Source organism: Pseudophryne corroboree, chromosome 1 (assembly GCF_028390025.1).
Source record: "Pseudophryne corroboree isolate aPseCor3 chromosome 1, aPseCor3.hap2, whole genome shotgun sequence".
NCBI classification, from domain to species: Eukaryota; Metazoa; Chordata; class Amphibia; order Anura; family Myobatrachidae; genus Pseudophryne; species Pseudophryne corroboree.
Window position 1 is genome coordinate 1212588527 of NC_086444.1, and position 21287 is coordinate 1212609813.

The 21287-nt window shown below is 40.2% G+C and overlaps 1 protein-coding gene across 1 annotated transcript; it reads left to right on the forward strand.

Annotated features, from left to right (window-relative positions):
• The first annotated feature begins 5295 nt into the window (after positions 1 to 5295).
• On the forward strand, positions 5296 to 18272 carry LOC135051644 (vomeronasal type-2 receptor 26-like). Its single transcript, XM_063957402.1, has 5 exons — positions 5296 to 5355; positions 5619 to 5834; positions 6088 to 6177; positions 13905 to 14028; positions 17356 to 18272. The coding sequence occupies exons 1-5, from the start codon at positions 5296 to 5298 to the stop codon at positions 18270 to 18272; spliced, it is 1407 nt and encodes a 468-aa protein (XP_063813472.1).
• The last annotated feature ends 3015 nt before the right edge of the window (positions 18273 to 21287 follow it).

Here is a 21287-nt window from a genome sequence, read left to right on the forward strand (position 1 = left end):
TCTGCTAAGCTAAAATACACTCCCAGTGGGCGGCGGCATAGCATTTTCATGGCTGCTAAAAACTGCTAGCGAGCGATCAACTTGGAATGACCCCCAGACTGATATGAGTAGGTGGCAAAAAAGTGTAGTACACACATTAATTTATGCAGTCCAGACACTGCATAGTTGCTACCAGCCAAAAGCTCCAAATCATCTCTCACCTGCTCATATAAGTTCAGGAGGTTTGTGCGGTTGAGCCTAAAAAGACTAACCACCTCCTGATCTGAGAGGGAGTCCAGGTCCACCCTTGCATGGTAAGTACATGGAGCATGTAGCATAAGATGAACCTGTTCTGGTTCTGCCGCCTCCTCCTGCACATCTGTTTCACACGTGCCAAGCCACTGACATACAGCTCCAACCCAGACTGCATAAACTTAATTGAAAACACCCTTACAGGTGTGAGTGAAGATATTGAATTTTTTTATAGGGTGTAAATTGGAGATTAGGGGTTTTACCTGTGAAAATTTGTGTCTGATGTGTTTTTTAATAAAGTTAACCCTCAAAATCGCCAATGGTAACCTGGTCTATTTTTTGGGCGATTTTTGGTAAGGTTCTAGAATCATTGCGATTTTGATGGTTTAGTTTGGTAAAACCTCTGGATGCGGTTTTGGATTCACAATTTTTAGTACAGGCAGAAAACATGCAATTTTGTTCAAAATTGCACCCTATTACTATTGTGGTTTGCGGGAAAACATGCAAATTTCACTAAAATTGCTACCTATTACATTTAGCTTTGGGAGTCTTGTTGAGGGAGACAATGTAACAGCAGATCATCTTATAAATTATGTTTCTTCAGTATTCACTACTGGAGTTGCAGGGATATTCAGGAAAATGAAACAAGTACATTTACAGAGGAGTAGGTCCTAACAGAACTCTCAAAGTTGAAAGTGGACAAATCTATGCGGTTAGATGGGTTACATTCAAGGATACTAATAGAGCTTAAAGAGGTGCTGGTAGCACCATTAACATAATTATTCAACCAATCATTAGCTACAGGAGTAATTCCTGAGGACTGGAAAATAGTGAATCTAGTCCCACTAAACAAAATTGGAAGCAAGGTACAGGCAAACAACTACAGACCAGTGAGTCTTACATCAGGCAATTGATGGAAACACTCTTAAAATAAAGAGTTGTAGATTATCTCAAATCCAGCAATTTAGAGGATCCCAAACAGCATGGATACACTGGGGGGAGATCATGTCAAACAAACCTTATTGACTTTTTTTACTGTGTGACTAAAGTGATAGATAAATGTGGATCCGTGGATATAGCTTATCCATTAAGGCTTTTGACACTGTTCCACATCAAAGACTGGTAAATAAACGCAAAAGCTTGGGGTTGGATACTAAGATTGATAAATGGAAAAGGACTTGGTTGCAGGATAGAAAACAGAGAGTTGTGGTAAATGGAGTGCATTCAAAGAAGGGAAATGTTGCCAGTGGAGTACCCCAGGAATCTGTACTTGGACCAGTGCTTTTTAATATCGTTATTGGTGACATTGTAAATGGTATTAAAGGGAAAGTATACCTTTTTATAGATGATACAAAGGTATGCAAGAGGGTAGAAACTTAGAAAAAAATTTTGTTCCTTGAAAGAAATCAAGAAAACAAGAAGAAAACCTCTTTGTGGGGGCACTCTTATCAAAATAGTCTAATTTATTTAAAACATAACATTTATTGATTCACAATAAAAAAATGACATTTGTAGCCTTTCTCAAACAAAAAAAGAGAGATTTTTGACCTCTAAATATGGGTCACCCTCAGGTGAAAATATAGTGTGATATAAAGTTATATCAAAGAGCTTTTTATCTAAACATTTTAATTATAAGATAAAATAAGCAAGGTCAGAGAGTAATGATCCGACCATGACGGCATATTTATATTCCTAACTAGACAATCTACCTATAGTTAGTAGTTACTGTGTCACTTCTATTGAGAGAAATAAATCAAAAACAGTTTTTTCTAGGTACTTCTAAATTAATAATAATAAATATAAAAAGGCGCACCTCAAATTAGTTTGTAGCTTATCACTGTCCCTGCTCAGAACAGAATATACCAGAGCAGGCCTTATAGATCAGAACTTTATTGTATTGAAATCCTGGTATATAAACAATTGGTCATAAACTTTCTTTTAAGAGTGAGTGTTTTCCTGAGTCGGGCAGAAAAACCATATACTCCACAATGATAAAAAGCAATTTGTTTATGGCCACAGTAACAAGTACAGATGGCAGAGAGTTTTATCTGCGTTTATATGAGCACAGTTTACACAGAGGAATAATATGTCCCCTATTGTTGTACCATCATTGATAGTAATATATAGTTTAAAGATTAGGTACTCCACTGTGCTTACAGCAATTACTGAAGAAAGAAACACACAATGTAAAATCTCAATAGAAGAAAAAACTAAAGTGGCAACTTCTTATGTGGACTCAGATCTCCATTATACTTGCAACAGTTTTGTTATTTTTCAAGCAATATGTAACATCAGTGACAAGCGAATTTACAATGAATTGTCAGTCTTCCTATGAATGAAATCACAGCCAAAAAAGGAATTAAATCAGGTTAGTTGAGTCAACTGATGTTAATGTGAATTACAAAATCCCCATCTACAGGCAGAATAGAAGCCCGTCCCATATGTCCAGTCAACTTCTACTGCCTTCCCATGTGTGTGCAAGTACACAGTAAATGGGAGGTGAGAGAGTTGGCCAGACGGTAACGGACTGAAGAAAGAAAGAGTGTTTCTTGCTGTAATCCGCTATAGCGTCCGCAGCCCTGTTGATATTTGATCAGCGCAGGGCTAGGAGGTGCCGCCAAGCGGATGATGAGAGCGCACTGAAAATACCTAGCGGGGAGAGAGAGTCCCCGAATGCAGCGGTAGCGGCTGACGTCTCCGTTAGTGCCGTGGTCCGGGCCCCTGTCACGTGTCTCGGGATTCCGGAAGTGGCGTCATGTGACGCTCAAGGACTAGTACTGACTGAACGTACGTTTCACCCTAAAAACGGGCTTGTTCACCATCTGTCATGATGACCTGATCAAATATCAACAGGGCTGCGGACGCTATAGCGGATGACAGCAAGAAACACTCTTTCTTCAGTCCGTTACCGTCTGGCCAACTCTCTCTAGATGGGGATTTTGTAATTCACATTAACATCAGTTGACTCAACTAACCTGATTTAATTCCTTTTTTGGCTGTGATTTTAAACTATATATTACTATCAATGATGGTACAACAATAGGGGACATATTATTCCTCTGTGTAAACTGTGCTCATATAAACGCAGATAAAACTCTCTGCCATCTGTACTTGTTACTGTGGCCATAAACAAATTGCTTTTTATCATTGTGGAGTATATGGTTTTTCTGCCCGACTCAGGAAAACACTCACTCTTAAAAGAAAGTTTATGACCAATTGTTTATATACCAGGATTTCAATACAATAAAGTTCTGATCTATAAGGCCTGCTCGGGTATATTCTGTTCTGAGCAGGGACAGTGATCAGCTACAAACTAATTTGAGGTGCGCCTTTTTATATTTATTATTATTAATTTAGAAGTACCTAGAAAAAACTGTTTTTGATTTATTTCTCTCAATAGAAGTGACACAGTAACTACTAACTACAGGTAGATTGTCTAGTTAGGAATATAAATATGCCGTCATGGTCGGATCATTACTCTCTGACCTTGCTTATTTTATCTTATAATTAAAATGTTTAGATAAAAAGCTCTTTGATATAACTTTATATCACACTATATTTTCACCTGAGGGTGACCCATATTTAGAGGTCAAAAATCTCTCTTTTTTTGTTTGAGAAAGGCTACAAATGTCATTTTTTTTATTGTGAATCAATAAATGTTATGTTTTAAATAAATTAGACTATTTTGATAAGAGTGCCCCCACAAAGAGGTTTTCTTCTTGTTTTCTTGATTTCTTTCAAGGAACAAAATTTTTTTCTAAGATTTAGTTTTTTTACCTCGGGGTGCACCACCAGCAGGATGATTTATTTCTGGAAATTTTTTCCCTAATTATCTTCCAGATTGTTGGTTTACAATATTTATCATCATTTTCTGACAGGTTGTGCAGGAACACTCCCCCTTCCCTGTCTCAAGAGGGTAGAAACACCAGGAGGGGTAATACAAAAGATTGAGGATCTAGGTAGACTATAGGAATGGTCAAGAGTTTGGATCTTTAAGTTTACAGTTTAAGTTTAATGCCACAAATGGTAAAATCATGCACTTGGGTCTCAAAAAGCCAAAGCTAAATATAGTATTAATGGCAGTATACCGGAAACTACTGAGGAGGAAAGAGATCTAGGAGTCACTATTTCAGGTGCTAGAAGGCAGGTAAGCAATGTAACAAAGCAATGATGAAGGCTAGTCAGATGCTTGGCTGCATTGGAAGAAGAATCAGCAGCAGAAACAAGTATTATTGCCACTGTGTTCAATTCTGGAAGCCATACCTTTTAAAGGATATTAATACATTAGAGACTGTACAAAGAAGGGCATCTAAAATGGTGCATGGCCTACATCACAAAACATACCCAGAAAATATCTCAATATGTATAGTTTGGAGCAGAGAAGGGAAAGGGGGGACATGATAGAAACTTTCAAATATTTTGAGGGTTTTAACAAAGTCCAAAAGGCAAACATTCTTTAAATGAAGAGAAGCAATAGGACACGAGGACATGCACTGAGACTAGAGGCAGGTAGGTTCAGGGGAAATTTGAGTAAAAATTACTTCACAGAAAGGGTAGTGGACAAGTGGAATAGCCTCCCATCAGAGGTGGTAGAGGCTAAGACAGTAGAGCAATTTAAACATGCTTGGGATAGACATAAGGATATCCTTACAACGAAATAAGGATCAACGAATAAGATTTGAGATAAAAATATGGTAAATAAAGGGTAAGAAGAGATAGGCCAAGTGGTTCTTATCTGCCATCAAATTATATGTTTCTTTGTTTATCACTGAAAAGTTGCATCACAAAGGTACCTTGGAATGTGCGCATAATTCATGGGGCAGGTATGTGTAGGGGCAGTTTAAGGGAGCAGGGACCCCTGTGCTTACTCCATGTAAACCCCTTCCTCTCTGTGATGTAGTAGACTGTATATCTGCCGGTCTCTGAAAATATGGCATCCACCATGTTCCTGGTGACTAATCTCTACTGTGCATGTGAAGGTCTTCAGAATGATGGCACCTGCTGCTGGGGCTTAGACTGTTGTGTAGGGTGTATTTTTTCACCGGTGAAAAATCTCTACTCCACATGCCTGAATCTTTGGTAAAATGGCTGAGTGATTTCTGCTGCACTAGCAGTGCCGAAAAGGTAAGTGGTTGAACATGGGTGCAGGGTGTGTGGTGTGGGCCTCCTTGGACCCAGATACAAGAGGACACATCTGTATGTGTTTGTTTTTAATATTTGTTGAGCCTTTGTTTATTGACACTACACAAAATTCTGTAGGAAGAAACTCTTGAAGTAATATATATGTATATTATATCAAGAGGTACTTTGCTATATTACAGTGCTTTGCTGTTTAATACAATTACTTTCAAATAAAAACATACACAAATGCATGTTCATTCTTCCAGTACTTTTTAAGAAGAGGCTGTTTCAAAGACCCCACTGGAGAAGAGATCTATTTTAATGAGAAAGGAGAAATGACGACAAAATACTACATTTATAATTATGCAGTGATATCTGATAGAATATATCGCTTTAGAAAAGTTGGGATTTTTGATGTTACATCTCCTGAAAATGAACCGCTCTTTTTCAGCCGAGTTCCCGTTATTTGGAAACATGGTCAGGTTAGTGTCTCTACACAATGGGAAAAATGGAAATGAAAGAAATGCAACCTCATGTGGTACTCAAATAATAGACTGTGCTATAAACTGAAGTTACTGTATATGCTCCAGAGAAGCTTTACCGGACAATTTTGGATTGCAAAAAATGTTCCTTGAAATGTTGGACCTTGCACGTTTTTCATTGCATTTGAGTCCCTTTCAACTAACTTATCTCCAGATAGGACTCAACATGTTTTTTTTACATTTCCATTTACAGCACAAAATACAAAATAAGAGAGAACCAAACTTTTGGGTTGTAATATTTTTAGCAACTAAAGAGGCATTAGTGAAATGCTTGAGTACACAGGTAAGTCTTGAGTTTGTTTTTAAAGGTTTATAGAGTGGAGGCTTCTTAAACTCTGTTGGACAGTGATCCTGGCTTAACTATAATGGGTACAGTGTGTGCATTGCATACAGGCACACCCTGCACCCATTTTATTTTTCAATATTTACTCTCCGGAGTTTCACGTCAGCAGCATGAACACTGCAGAAATCAACAGGAAAATAGCATGTGCAGTAAAATGTTCCCATAGACCTGCACATTCTAAGTAAACTCTGGGACACCTAGTGACCGTAGTGCCTAGAGTCTACAGTACAGCTGGCTAGAGAGGAGGTGGCCGGAGTCTGCACACGGGCCATCTATTCTCTTGAAGCACCCATGGGCAGTGAGTTCCATAGAATCAGAGCCACAAAGCTAAATGCTTGACCCCCAGATAAATTCAGGAGATCCTAGATACTGCTAGTGATCAGGCAACATTTCATACTGAAGAGTGGAGGGAGAAGCTGCACTAATGTTTGCATTGTTTGTCACACAAACTGCAAACAGTGGACTTGCCTGCTGGGACGCAGAGTGACAAGCCGATTGTCCGGTGCCGTGATCCCTCTGCTAGGCCGGCTAGTGGTGCTAGCTTAATAGTAGGGGTTTGTTCCCTCAAAAGGGGCATGGTCACGGGTCCGTGATTAGCCACGCCCCCGACTGGTCGGTCTGTATGCAATGCTGTGTCCGGAAGGCTCAGTGTGACTGGGGGAAACGGGGAAGAGTGAAAGGGCTGTTGGGAACAGGGTATGTGTGTTGGAAGGGACAGGCTGGGGGTGTGTGTAGGGACTGGGGTGAACAGGGTGACTGTGTGTATGTGGTGATTAGAGTGACAGGCTCTGTATGTGGGAGGGAGGCTGGGGGGAACAGGCTTTGTGTGTGTGTGTTGTTTGTGTGTGTGTGTGTGTGTGTGTGTGTGTGTGTGTGTGTGTGTGTAAGGACTGGGGATAAATAGGCTGTGTGTGTGTAGGGAGTGTGTGGGGGTGGGCAGGCTTTGCGTTTGTGTGTGCGTATGTGTAGGGACTGGGAAAATAGGCTGTGTGTGCATGGGAGGCAGGCTTTGTGTGTGTGTGTGCATATGTGTGGGGAAATATGCTATTTTTGTGTGTATAGGCTGTGTGTGTGTGGGGGGACACAGGCTTTGTGTGTGTGTGTGTGTGTGTGTGTGTGTGTGTGTGTGTGTGTGCATATGTGTTAGGACTGGGGAAATATGCTATTTTTGTGTGTATAGACTGTGTGTATGTGGGGGGACACAGGCTTTGTGTGTGTGTGCATACAGTATGTGTAAGGACTGGGGAAATATGCTATTTGTGTGTGCGTGTGTATAGGCTGTGTGTGTGGGCGGACACAGGCTTTGTGTGTGTGTGTGTGTGTGTGTGTATGTGTGTGTGCATATGTTTAAGGACTGGGGAATTATGCTATTTGTGTGTGTATAGGCTGTGTATGTGGGGGGACACAGGCTTTGTGTGCGTGTGCGTGTATAGGGACTGGGGAAATAGGCTGTGTGTGTGGGGGGGGACAGGCTTTGTGTGTGTGCATATGTGTTAGGACTGGGGAAATATGCTATTTGTGTGTGTATAGGCTGTGTGTGTGGGGGGGGGGCAGGCTTTGCGTGTGTGTGCGTATGTGTAAGGACTGGGGAAATATGCTATTTGTGTGTGTATAGGCTGTGTGTGTGGAGGGACACAGGCTTTGTGTGCATGTGCGCATGTGCTGGGACTGGGGAAATAGGCTGTGTGTGGGGGGAGCAGGACCGGCTTTGTCTGTGTGTGCATATGTGTAGGGACTGGGGAAGTAGGCTGTGTGTGTATAGGCTGTGTGTGTGGAGGGACACAGGCTTTGTGTGCATGTGTGCATGTGCTGGGACTGGGGAAATAGGCTGTGTGTGTGCGGGGAGCAGGACCGGCTTTGTCTGTGTGTGCATATGTGTAGGGACTGGGGAAGTAGGCTGTGTGTGCTGGGAGTGTATGTGTGGGGGTGGCAGGCTTTGTGTGTATGTGGTGATAAGGGCATGTTGCTGGGGTTGGTTGTGTGCACAGACACTGGGTTGCTCACATTGGAGGCTACGTATGCTCAGGCAGGCGATCTGCACATCTGTGGACGCTCGGTCCTTATGCATTTGGCTGCACTGTGTGCACTGGGAGGGGCTTTGTTGGGGTGTTGGATGTGGGTGGGGGGGCAATACGGGGAGGGTCACTGCTCGGGGGATTCCGCAAGTGGCAGTTTTAGGTGCTGGCTGGCAGGGCGGGTGCCAAAGGCACTGTGACCTGAGGCCACAGTTACCCTGCCAGCACCATCGGGACCCATCGCTGCCTGCATCGCAGTGCCTTCCACAGCTTCCTGCTGCCAGCCGCCCCCCCTCTCCTGGCCCATTCCGGCCAGATGCCTCCTGCCACTACTGAGTCACCCTCAGCTTCACGATGGGCGGAAGTATGAGAAGAACATAGTGCAGGGGAACCACAGGCGCCAGACGGTGAGTGACAGCTAACTGGTGCAATTTGTATAATGCGCTACCTGGCGCAATGTGTATAAAGGGCTATCTGGCGCAATGTGTATAAAATATATATATATATAAAGAGAGAGAGAGAAAGAGAGAGAGAGATGGAAATAGATATGGAAGAAATAATGGAAATGTAAGACCACCAGAAACAGTATAACCTGCATCACATGTTGTAATAAAGGCTGTCAATCATAAAGTCATCTTAAGTGTCGATGCATCGGTCCCCTTCCAGACCAATTTCAAGACCACCAAAAATTACAGCAGCCGCTTTCAAGCCAAAAAGTACCTGCAGTAACTTGTGAGCTTGAGAGTGGCTGCTGGAATTATTAGCAGCTTTGACTAAGGCAAGGGACATTGGGGCAGATGTATTAAGCATAGAGAAGTGATAAAGCAGTGATAAGTGCAATGTGATAACACACCAGCCAATCAGCTCCAATGTGTAAATTGACAGGTAGGAGCTGATTGGCTGGTGCGTTATCACCTTCCACTTATCACTGCTTTATCACTTCTCCAGGCTTAATACATCTGCCCCAATGTGTGGCGGGCCCTGAATGACACAACCCCTAGTCACAACCCCACTGTTGCTGGTCACACCCCCTGCGACGGTACACAATAGGCCCTTCGTAAATTTCAGCTCCAGGTCCATGTGGTCCTTAATCTGGCACTGTCGTCCCAGCGCCGGGCGAATTGCCGGAGATAGTGCCAAAGTGCCACTGTGGTGCTGCACCCACCATCACCTCCAGGCGGGCTGCTGAAGGCGGCGTGATCAGGCAGAGAACACCAGGAGCCAGCTGTGGGAGAGGTAGTGAGCGGCTAAGCCAGCACCATAACAACGCAAGGCACCGTCCACAGCAGCCCTTCCTTCCCATTGAGAGGCAGAGTCCAAGTGTGGCAGCTCCAATAAGCAGCGAGGAGCCGGTGCCTGATAAATGCTGGCCCAAGGAGGAGTTGGGGGGGTGTCCTGCAGCAGCACAGCCTGACTGTGGAGGTGTGAGTGTATAAACAAATAGCTTGCATTACACTTACACTAAACTGCTGCAAAACATATGGGACCATTACACCATTAGTCAAGGTTATGTTGGGGAAATAATAACCCCAGTACTAGCATCAATTATTGAGGAGGCAGCTATAGCAGCTCTCTGACAAGAGTAGTCTAGCAAGTCTACGTAGCCATAGTGACTTATAACGGCAGCCTCATATAAGGCTTTATTATTGTGTAAAGGATGTTAGAAGGCATTATATATATATATTTATACATAACAAGTGGAGTGGAATGAAAATTTGAACTGTGTACTGCCTCAGGTGCACCTTTATAAGCTCCTCATAAAAAATAACACTGCTTTGGTACAGGAAAAGGAGATTCAGAGACACCTTATTGCAGCACTAATAGAAAGTAGTACCCCAAAGCTTCAAAGCAATGTGTATATTTATACTCAGGAGTTAATAATACTAAAGTCAAGGACATTAATTGTGACCATAAAACAGGGACATTGTATGAACATCCAAGCCTATTAACGGCAAAGGAATAGGTTATCATCCCGATTCATGGAATAAGTTATGGCTCCTTAATTCTACAGGGTTATGTTTATATTCTCGAAACTGTAGGACGGAACTGATCCTTGAACTCTATTATACTGTTTAGTTACAGATTCAAAGGGTTTAAGTAAACAGAGACTGAAAATACTGTCCCTGAAGTGCCTCTAGCCGGGGCACTGCCTAATGGACAGTCTAGATCTAACCCTGCAGGAGCAGAGAGGACACTTTTGTTATAATATTCAAAGGAATTTACCTTGGCCAAGGAAACACAACTGCCAAATATATCACAAAATTCTCAAGGACTGTATTATAGAATTGGATAGCTACCCATGCACATGTATTGTGAAAAGGAACCCAACCTTTTACTAGTGTTTGATACATTGGAGCTAAAAGAGATAATTTCTACTCATCCGGCAAAAAAGAAACATAAGTAGCATTATACAAGGCAGGAATTGCTATACTAATTTTCTACACTGAGCCAAGCAATTCCTTCACTGACTAATGTGAGAACTGAATGTTATGGCTATAGGATAATGTTAGTTATTTGGTATTAAATGCTGCTAGTTTTATGAATTCTATGGGCCCTTATAGTGCACTATCACACTAAGAGTACCCGGGTCACTCTGACACCTGAAGGTGTCATTTTTAAGAGATTTTTGTATTGCATGCATGATATTTGTATAGACATAATATATAGGGTTAGCATGGACTAAAGTGTATGTGTACTTGTTAAAAGGTTAATGTACTGTACAGTATATCTGAAGCACTTATTGTAATGCGTTAAAGTGTTACACTTACCGTATTTGCTTGGTCCATTTGGTAGTCGATCTGAAGATCCTGGGATCAGAAACAGGTATCTTTTAGAGTATACAGGTTGAGTATCCCATATCCAAATATTCCGAAATACGGAATATTCTGAAATACGGACTTTTTTGACTGAGAGTGAGATAGTGAAACCTTTGTTTTTTGATGGCTCAATGTACACAAACTTTGTTTAATACACAAAGTTATTAAAAATGTTGTATTAAATGACCTTCAGGCTGTGTATATAAGGTGTATATGTAACATAAATGCATTCTGTGCTTAGATTTAGGTAACATCACCATGATATCTCATTATTGTATGCATTTATTCCAAAATACGGAAAAATCCGGTATCCAAAATACCTCTGGTCCCAAGCATTTTGGATAAGGGATACTCAACCTGTATGTATACTTAAAAAAGGAATAGTACACTAAGTATAGTCAAAACAAGGCTTACTCTATCTAACTACTACACATAGCTTGAGTGGAGGCACAACAATCTAGTAATCATCCCTTATTATAATACATAGTCAACCCTTTTTCTAGAATACCAAGAGAAGGGTTACAGATATATATATATATATATATATATATATATATATATCTGAAGAAGTTCCCAATTGCTCTCAGGAGTAATACAAGCAGCACCTCTTGATGAACTTCCTGTAAAAAAAAGTCCAGAAAAAAATAAATACAATACAGATCAGAGGGCGCTAAACATATAGGGATATTCTTATAATCCACCATCTATTATATAAAGAACGAATAAAAGCACTGGCTTAAAAATTTATTAACAGACTCAGATAAAATTAATTAATTCCATAATAGTACAATGGCGTAACATATTTATCACTTTAACAGCTATTACGGGTATAATCCCTTGTTGCTGTAAATTCAACGTGTAACATAACGTCAATCTGATGAATCCAACGCGTTTCGTCCTGTGGGACTTCCTCAGGGGTACTAGATCTGAATGATAAAATAAAATGACTAAACAATATAAAATGTATACATTTACAATACAATTAAAAGTCTCATAAGGAGCCATACATACCAATTGGTTAGATACAACATGATTAAGGTAGCTTGAAAAAGTGAAAGCATCACAGTGAATACTGATTCAGGTAAATCTAAAAAAAAAACAGTAGATGAATCGACATAAGTGCCAGTGAAGAAAAAAGGTTGTGGAGGTAGGTGGTGTTGGAGGTTTAAAACATACTTACCATTATATGTCCGAGTGATAAACTCTAGACAAAGAACTTTAAAAGGGTCTTAAGAACCAGACATGAGATCTGAATCTGACCAAAGATCTATATCAGACCTATAATAAAGGATAATGAATCTCAATTACCAAGTATTTCTTTATTCATTTTTTTGGGATGCTGTAATATATCAGATGTAATATGCCTGATGCATGTAAATGTAGGAATAGTGGAACACCTATCCTCACCCAGGTCCATGGTTGTGGATATTCTACTCTGTTATATGTCATTGGGGCCCTTCAGATCATCTATATTCTCAGCTCTATTAGGACTCTGTAGATTTGGAGTTTTCTATACTTTGGGAGCTTTTTTGGCACGGTTTTGTTATGTAAGATGTGGAGTATATGGAAAGGCTCTTATCCTTAGCTTTTCATTAATTGATTGGGATCACCTTTTTGTGAGTTTATGACTGTTGTTCCAATTCTGGCGAGTTGATAGACATTGGATAGGTTTTACTGGAGATATTTTCAGTCAGCTATTTGGGTAGTAATATACTGTTTATTTGTGACTTATGGTGCATCTATAGGTCACTAATGATTGTATGTTGTATCATTAACTATCCAGAGTTAAGCTCTGCTAGGATCTGGTAAATCGCCAAACATAGAAGCCTTATATGGATAGTTAATGGGAAGAACATCCCTACAGTTTTTTTTAGATTTACCTGAATCAATATTCCCTGTGATGCTTTCACTTTTTCAAGCTACCTTAATCATGTTGTATCTAACCAATTGGTATATATGGCTCTTCATGAGACTTTTAATTGTATTGTAAATGTTTAAATTTTATACTGTTTAGTCATTTTATTTTACATTCAGATCTAGTCCCTGGTTTCTTTCTGATTCACCTCTTCCTTGGTGATAATAATTCAAACCACAGGCAGTTTGAGCTATATTTCCTGCTATCATGTTTTTTAAAGCTAAAATAATTAAAATCCCCGTCTATCCCGTTTATTTAATGGCCCTGACACTTAGCATCAGTTCTCTCCCTCTACGGGGCCCCACACCTAGAGATATCTGCTTAAATGCAAAGTAGCATTGAACCCTTCCCAGTACCCCTGGATGGCGGGGCCAGTGATATAAAATACTGTAGATAAGTGTTTCATATAGTTGTTTTAGTAAATAATAGTGCCAGATATATCATTCACAATGTAAAAGTGCCCCATTTTTATTTACAATAGTGCCCTTGCTTGTTTATTTTTATGAATTTTAATGTCCAGCATTGTCTATTAATAATAAAAGTACTTCTGTATATATAATTTTAAATAAAAATATTACAATGAACTTGCCTCAGTGCACAGATTCAGCAAAAGAACATCTGCCATATAGAAAGAAACAGAACTAAGAGATGATCAAATATGCAAAATAGCAATAGTGTATTCAGGTCAACCCCTTCATCAGGACCACCCCACAAAATACATATGCAATTTTATCTTGACTTGCTGCTATCAATTTGGAGAACAACAGATTTCCCATAGAAGTGACACAGATGGTTAGAGGAGCTGCTAGCCCAAATGTAATGTTTTAAAAATATAAACATTTATACTATGGGCCAGGATTCTTCAATCTTTCAGTCTTACTTTTCGTAATTATTTTCTTACTTTTGAAATTTGTTTTCTAGGTTCCTGTGTCTATTTGTTCTCAAGATTGTCCCTTAGGATTTAGGAGAGTTTCAAAGAGAGGGATCCATCAGTGCTGCTTTGAATGTGTGCAATGCTCCGAGGGAGAAATATCCAATGACACAGGTGAGAACGTTTCCCATGTTTCTTCATTCACAAAAACTCTATAAAGCTAATTTCTGAAGTCAAACAATTGTGGACACACTGCAAATCACATTTGTGTGTAAATGCATCTATTTAACTCATTTATTGAAACTAAAAGGAACCTTTACATAAAAATGTTGAGTGATAATTTGCAGCCTAAAACAACCTTGAGTTGGTCTCTGCTTTTACAAGCAAAATTAAGGCATCCATATCTTCTTTCATTTATCCGTTCACATTATTTAATTTCAAAGTAAAAAAAAATACAGACATTCCTCACTTAATGACTTACTTTCTTACCGACCGCATGGACTTACGACATGGTCTTCTTTTAATCAACCCCGCTGCGACTGCTCAGACTTACGACCTCACACGCTTGCTCAGACTTACGACCAGCCCATGCATCACACCTACCGGTTCATACTTACGACTCGCCCAGACTGTTTAACCATTGTGCCCATTTGCAGCATATCAGCAACATGTCAGGGAAAAGGAGGAGTATGACTGCATGTGGAGACAGTGCCAAGAAAAGGAAGGCTATTGATCTTCAGCTTAAAATGAGGATCATAAATGAATATGAAGCTGGAAAGAAAGTTAAATAGATTGCATGTGAGTTGGAGCTGGCACATTCAACCATTTCAACAATTTTGAAGGATAAAGATAGAGTGAAAGGGGCAGTGAAAGCATCAACAGGATTTAAAGCCATAATTACTAGGTAGCATGAAGGCCTCATTCATGAAATGGAGAAATTACTGGCAATCTGGTTTGATGACCACATACAAAAAGAATGACAGAGTCTTTCAATAATTCAAGCCAAGGCACTTTGAGACTTTGAAGGTGCATGAAGAGGAAGAATCAACGGGAACATTTACAACAAGCCATGGATGGTTACAAAGGTTTTGTCAAAGATTCAACCTGCATAATCAGAGTATCAGTGGTGAGGCAGCAAGAGGTGATGTAGAAGCAGCAGAGAAATGTGCTGACAAATTTGATGAAATCATCAAGACAGGCAGCTACTGTCTAGAACAGATCTTCAATGTGGATGAAACTGGACTTTTTTGGAAGAAAACGCATGAAAGCTCCTACTGTACATACAAAAATAAGCTAAAACAGTGCCCGGTTTCAAGGCTTTTAAGGACAGAGTCACATTATTGTTAGGAGGAAATGTTGCTAGCTTCAAGTTACAGCCTTTGCACATCTATCACTACCAGAACCCATGTGCATTAAAGCAGGTTATTAAGCACATGTTGCCTATTTATTATCATGCAAATAACAAGGCATGGATGATGCAAGCTTTATTTGAGGATTAGTTCATCCACTGCTTTATACCCCAGGTCAAGCGTTATTGTCTGGAAAAGGGTGTTTCCTTTAATATTATCTCCTGCTTCATAATTGATCAGGCCACCTTAAACATTTTGATGATGTATACCAGGATGTAAAGCTAGTGTTTTTGCCTAAAAACACAACAGCTATCCTACAGCCAATGGACAGGGGGCTATAGCTACATAGCTATAGCTACATAGTAGCATAGTATGTGCACACCACTTTTTCCAAACTTGTATCAGCAACAGAAAGTGATGAAGTAACACTTTGTGACTTTTGGAAGTCATGCAACATTTTGCACTGCAAAAAGAACATTGAAACTAAAACGTTTTGTGCATAATATTGAAAGTTTTGACATAAATGAAAATGTCTATATCATAAATCATAACACTGTGGAGCTTTGTAATGTTCTTAATTTAGATGTTGAAGTGGAAGATATTGAAGAATTAGTGGAATATGTTGAGGGAGAGCTAAATAACTAAGATTTAATAGAATTAGAAGCACAACAGCACTTGGAAGAGAAAGAAGGAGAAGATGAAGAAAGAATGGAAGTACAAAAGAAGTTCACTGTAAAGGGGTTAGTTAGTGTGTTCTCAAAAGAGACAAATGAACAAACTTTTACAATGCTATTGTAAAATTTCTGAGGAAAAAATAAAAATAAAAAGCAGACCACACTTCTCAAAAGCTACACCACGTATAGCTACCCTTACAAGTCCCGCCATTTCCTTGCCATCATCTCCCTTACCTGGGCACTCTACAACTCCTGGAAACTATGCTAATGACCCCCAGGTTAATGGTACTGTACTCTGAATGTCTTTTTTTTTCTTAATTTTTTTGATTTATGGCCCTCATTCCGAGTTGTTCGCTTGCAAGCAGATTTTAGCAGATTTACTCACGCTAAGCCGCCGCCTACTGGGAGTGAATCTTAGCTTCTTAAAATTGCAAACGACGTATTCGCAATATTGCGATTAGACCTCTCTTAGCAGTTTCTGAGTAGCTCCAGACTTACTCGGCATCTGCGATCAGTTCAGTGCTTGTCGTTCCTGGTTTGACGTCACAAACACACCCAGCGTTCGCCCAGACACTCCCCCGTTTCTCCGGCCACTCCCCTGCGTTTTCCCCAGAAACGGTAGCGTTTTTTCACACACACCCATAAAACGGCCAGTTTCCGCCCAGTAACACCCATTTCCTGTCAATCACATTACGATCACCAGAACGATGAAAAAGCCGTGAGTAAAAATCCTAACTGCATAGCAAATTTACTTGGCGCAGTCGCACTGTGGACATTGCGCATGCGCACTAAGCGAAAAATCGCTGCGATGCGAAGAAATTTACAGAGCGAACAACTCGGAATGACCACCTATGTTCTCTATGCAAGTTATGCAAAGTTATGTTATGCAAAGTAAAAAAGCTTGCAAAATGACACATGCAGCGTAAAGCAAGTTATGTTATGCAAAGTAGAAAAGCTTGAAAAGTAAAACATGCAAAGTAAAACATTTTTGAATAAAGTTTACTGTTTGCAAAAATAAAAATGCAAAGTAAAATAATTTATGCAAAGTAAAACAAGTTTCATTTTCTTTATTTAGAAGTGTACTGTACTTGTATCATCTATAATATCCTTGATTTTATATAGTAAATAAGATCCTTCGTTTAGCAACCAATTCATTTAACGACCAATTCGTAGGAACGGAACCCAGTCATTAAGCGAGGAATGCCCGTAATTGTTATTTTTGCTACTGTGCCGGCTACTTTAGTATAGCAGTGTGCAGACATTACTGTATGTGCGATCTCCAATGACAAATACTGGATAATATTCACATTCTTGTCCATAAGGTGATATCTTTTGCATAAGTCAAAATGAATACTGTATGTCCTTATTTAGACATTGGAGCTTTATTGTTCTATAAAGTCCTTTATAACTCAAAACTCATATTGTAGTTCTTATGATATTTATATTTGAAACAACCTTTACATTTCTTCATTTTCTAGACAAAGCATCATGTCAAAAGTGCCCAGAAGATCACTGGCCAAATGACAAGTACCAGTGTGTGCCAAAGCCAGTTGAATTTCTATCCTACAATTATAACCCGACAGCTCTCATTATCTCCATTGTTTCTATATTACTTTTTATTAAAACTATTATTATTTTAATCATATTTATTTTATTCCGGGACACTCCAATCATCAAAGCTAATAATCAGCACCTGAGCTTTCTTCTTCTCGTCTCCATAATGATGAGTTTCCTCTGTGTACTGCTGTTTCTGGGACGTCCTGCACATATAACATGCATGCTTCGCCAAACCTCCTTTGGGATCATCTTCTCAGTAGCCATCTCTTGCATTCTGGCCAAGACTATAATGGTCTACTTGGCTTTCAATGCCACCAAACCTGGAAGCTCCTGGAGGAAATTAATTGGAGTCAAATTTACCAACTGTGTGGTCTTTATTTGTTCATTTACCCAAGTTGTAATCAGTATCATTTGGCTATGTGTATCTCCTCCATTTCCAGAATGTAACAGCTACACGTACCTAGATAAAATTATTATACAGTGTAATGAAGGCTCAATATTGGCATTTTCCATACTCCTGGGTTACATGGGGCTTCTCGCAGCTGTGAGTTTCATAGCAGCTTTCCTGGCCAGAAACTTGCCAGATAGTTTTAATGAGGCCAAATACATCACTTTCAGCATGCTGGTGTTCTGCTGTGTCTGGGTGACTTTTATCCCGGCGTATATGAGTGTCACTGGGAAAAGCACAGTGCTTGTAGAGATATTTGCTATAATATCTTCAAATATTGGAATTTTGGGATGTATATTTTATCCCAAATGTTATATCATATTGGTGAGGCCAGAATTAAATTCAAAAAGGATTTTACTAGGAAAAAATAAATTGCAGTCTTTTGATTAAATACAATAGTAATTAGATATAATCATTATGTTTAATTGTTTGTAGACAATCAGCATCATTTTTCTGAATTGTGAGCGTTAGAAGGGGATGAAGTCTGGATGCCTACAGTCAGAATGTTGGCAGTGATTCTATATACACAAGAAAGCCAGCTCTGGGATACAGATATACTACTTACAGTACAAAGTTTAATTGTGCGGGCATTATAAATAAAAATGTCTCCTTTAGTGACATAGTTACATAGTTGTTGAGGTTGAAAAAAGACAAATGTCCATCGAGTTCAACCTGTATTATAATTTTATAATAATGAAATGCTGTATCCTTGGATATTTTTTTCAGCTAGGAATCTAATTCATTTGTAAACTTATTGATTGAATCCAACAATACTACCTTCTCTGACAGAGAATTCAAAATCCTTACTGCTCTTACTGTGAAGACCCCTTTACTCCATTGTGCATGATTTTTTTTCTAACCTCAGAGGGTGTCCTCATGTCCTATGTAGCACTTTTTTGATAAACAAATAATTTGATAAATCCTTGTATTGTCCCTGTATGTATTTATAAATATTAATAATGTCCCCTCTCAATTGCCTCTTTCCCAGTGTAAACATATCTAATCTTTTAAGTCTTTCCTCATAATTCAGTGCTTCTAACCCCAGGTATGGGTTCACCAATGATTTATACAGTGGCAGGATTACACTCTCATCCCTTGCCTCCAATTCCTGTTTTATGCATGCTAACAGCTTATTTGCTTTTGTTGCTGCATTTTGACATTGCGTACTGCTACTAAGTTTATTATCAATGAGCACCCCCAAATCTTTTTCAACTACCGTTATCCCTACATTTTCCCCATTTAGTTTATATGCTGCCTGATTGTTATTATTCCCAAAGTGTATAACTTTACATTTGTCTATACCGAACTTCATTCTTCATTTATCTGCCCAGACCGCAAGTCTAGAAAAGTAATTCTGTAGAGATTCAACATTCTTGTCTGAATTAATTACTCTATGTAGTTTAGTATCATCAAAAATTTACACTGTGTTTTCTAGTCCCTCTCCTAGGTCATTATTGAATATTTTAAATAGCACTGGCCCTGTCACGATCCGGGTATCTGGACGCCATTTCTTACCTATCAGATGCCTCCTAAGGCTGGCTCAGCGCTCCAGGACCGGATCCCATCTGTTATCCTGATGTGCACATTCCCGCATCCTCTCCTGTCTCTCTGGACGCAGTCACAGTAACGCCTTATACATCTGGCATGGCGTCTCCCGCGGCCTCCGCCGCCGTCCCTGAGCTTCTGCATTCAGAGTGGCGATTACGTCAGCCGCGGCCTCCGCTGTGTCCGCGTGGTCGGATGTGCATCTGTCAGCCTGGCGTCTCCTGTCTCCGGTGGCCGGCGCTGCCATTACTGTTTTCCAGACCACATGGATTACAATCAAAACTTCCCTCCAAGTGTCTGCATGGGCGCAGCCATCTTGGATTCTGTCAGCTGATCTTTCCTACCAATCCGTTGTCAGTATTATTAATTTGCATAATTGCCTAGCCAATGCCTTCCTTGCTGCAGGTATAAATAGGTTGTGCCTGAGCAAGGAAGGCGTCAGTGCTTTGGTTGTCAAACCTAGTTCCAGTTTGTCTCTCTCCTGTGATTGTCTTCCAGGTTCCAGCTCCTGTCTCCAGACTTCTGCTATAGAGACCCGCACCAGCATTCCATCTGCGGTGTAGCCTGACTCTCCGATCCATTCTGGACTCACCTGTTTCCAGCTACAACATCACCTGCTTCCAGCTCAGCTTCCAGCAGTGTACAGCTTCTCTTAAAGGGCCGGTGTCCTTTCTGCAGTTTACCACTCTCCACCGGTATTATTATTTCTCCGCTCTCAAATTCTACATTTCATCTATATTGCATCGCTCTCAAGCTTTATTTATTATTTAACTGGTTCCAGCCAGTATCCACTCCGTGCCAACACCTGTCTGGTTCTAACCAGTACCCACAGCAGCATTTTATCTACAGCAGTCCAGCTTTCCCTGGAACACCAGCTGGTACGACCCTGGGTTTTCCTCATTGCTACAGTTGAGCCTGGTAAGGACTTTCCAACTTGCAGATAATAAGAACTGTCTCATACCACCAGAGCTCTGTGGCCCCTGCCACCCTGTAGTACCCAGGAACTGTATTATTATTTCTCTGCTGATTTTTATGTTTCTTTTTACTGCTACTGTGATGCATGGAGTTTGTCATAAATAAATATCATTGACTTTTACTCAAGTTGTCGTGGTCACGCCTTCGGGCGGTTTCTCTTCATGTTACTTACATGTCCAGGGGTCTGATACAACCTCCCAGGTTTCCGGTACATCTCAGCCCCTACAACTGAGGCTGCCTTCCGTCAGCTCAGGCCCTCAGTTGTGACAGGCCCAAGTACTGATCCCTGTGGTATTCCACTGAGTACTGAGGCCCATTCAGAGAACATCCCATTAATCCCCACTCTCTGTTCCCTATTGTACAGCCAATTACTCACCCAAGTACAAATAGTGTTTCCTACACCAAGCTCTCTTAATTTTAAAATTAGTCTCTTTAGTGGAACTTTGTCAAAGGCCTTAGTGAAGTCCAGAAAGACCACATCCACTGCTTTACCCTGATAAATATTATTGCTCACTTTCTCATAGAAGCTTATTAGTTTGACATGACCTGTCCTTCACAAAACCATGCTGATTCCTTGTAATAACCTTGGAGGTATCCATGTACTCTAGTGTGGTATCCCTTAATATACCTTGCAGTATTTTCCCCACTATAGATGTCAAACTTACTGGTCTATAGTTACTGGGATGAGTTTTAATACCCTTTTTAAATATTGGGACTACCTCTGCTATACACCAGTTCTTCGGTATCATTCCTGATGTAATTGACTCTCTCCAAAAATCAGATACAGGGGTCTCAATATCTCTGCGTTAAGTTCCATAAGAACCCTGAGGTGAAGTCCATCCAGGCCAGGAGATTTATTTATCTTAATTTTACTTAGTCTCTCCC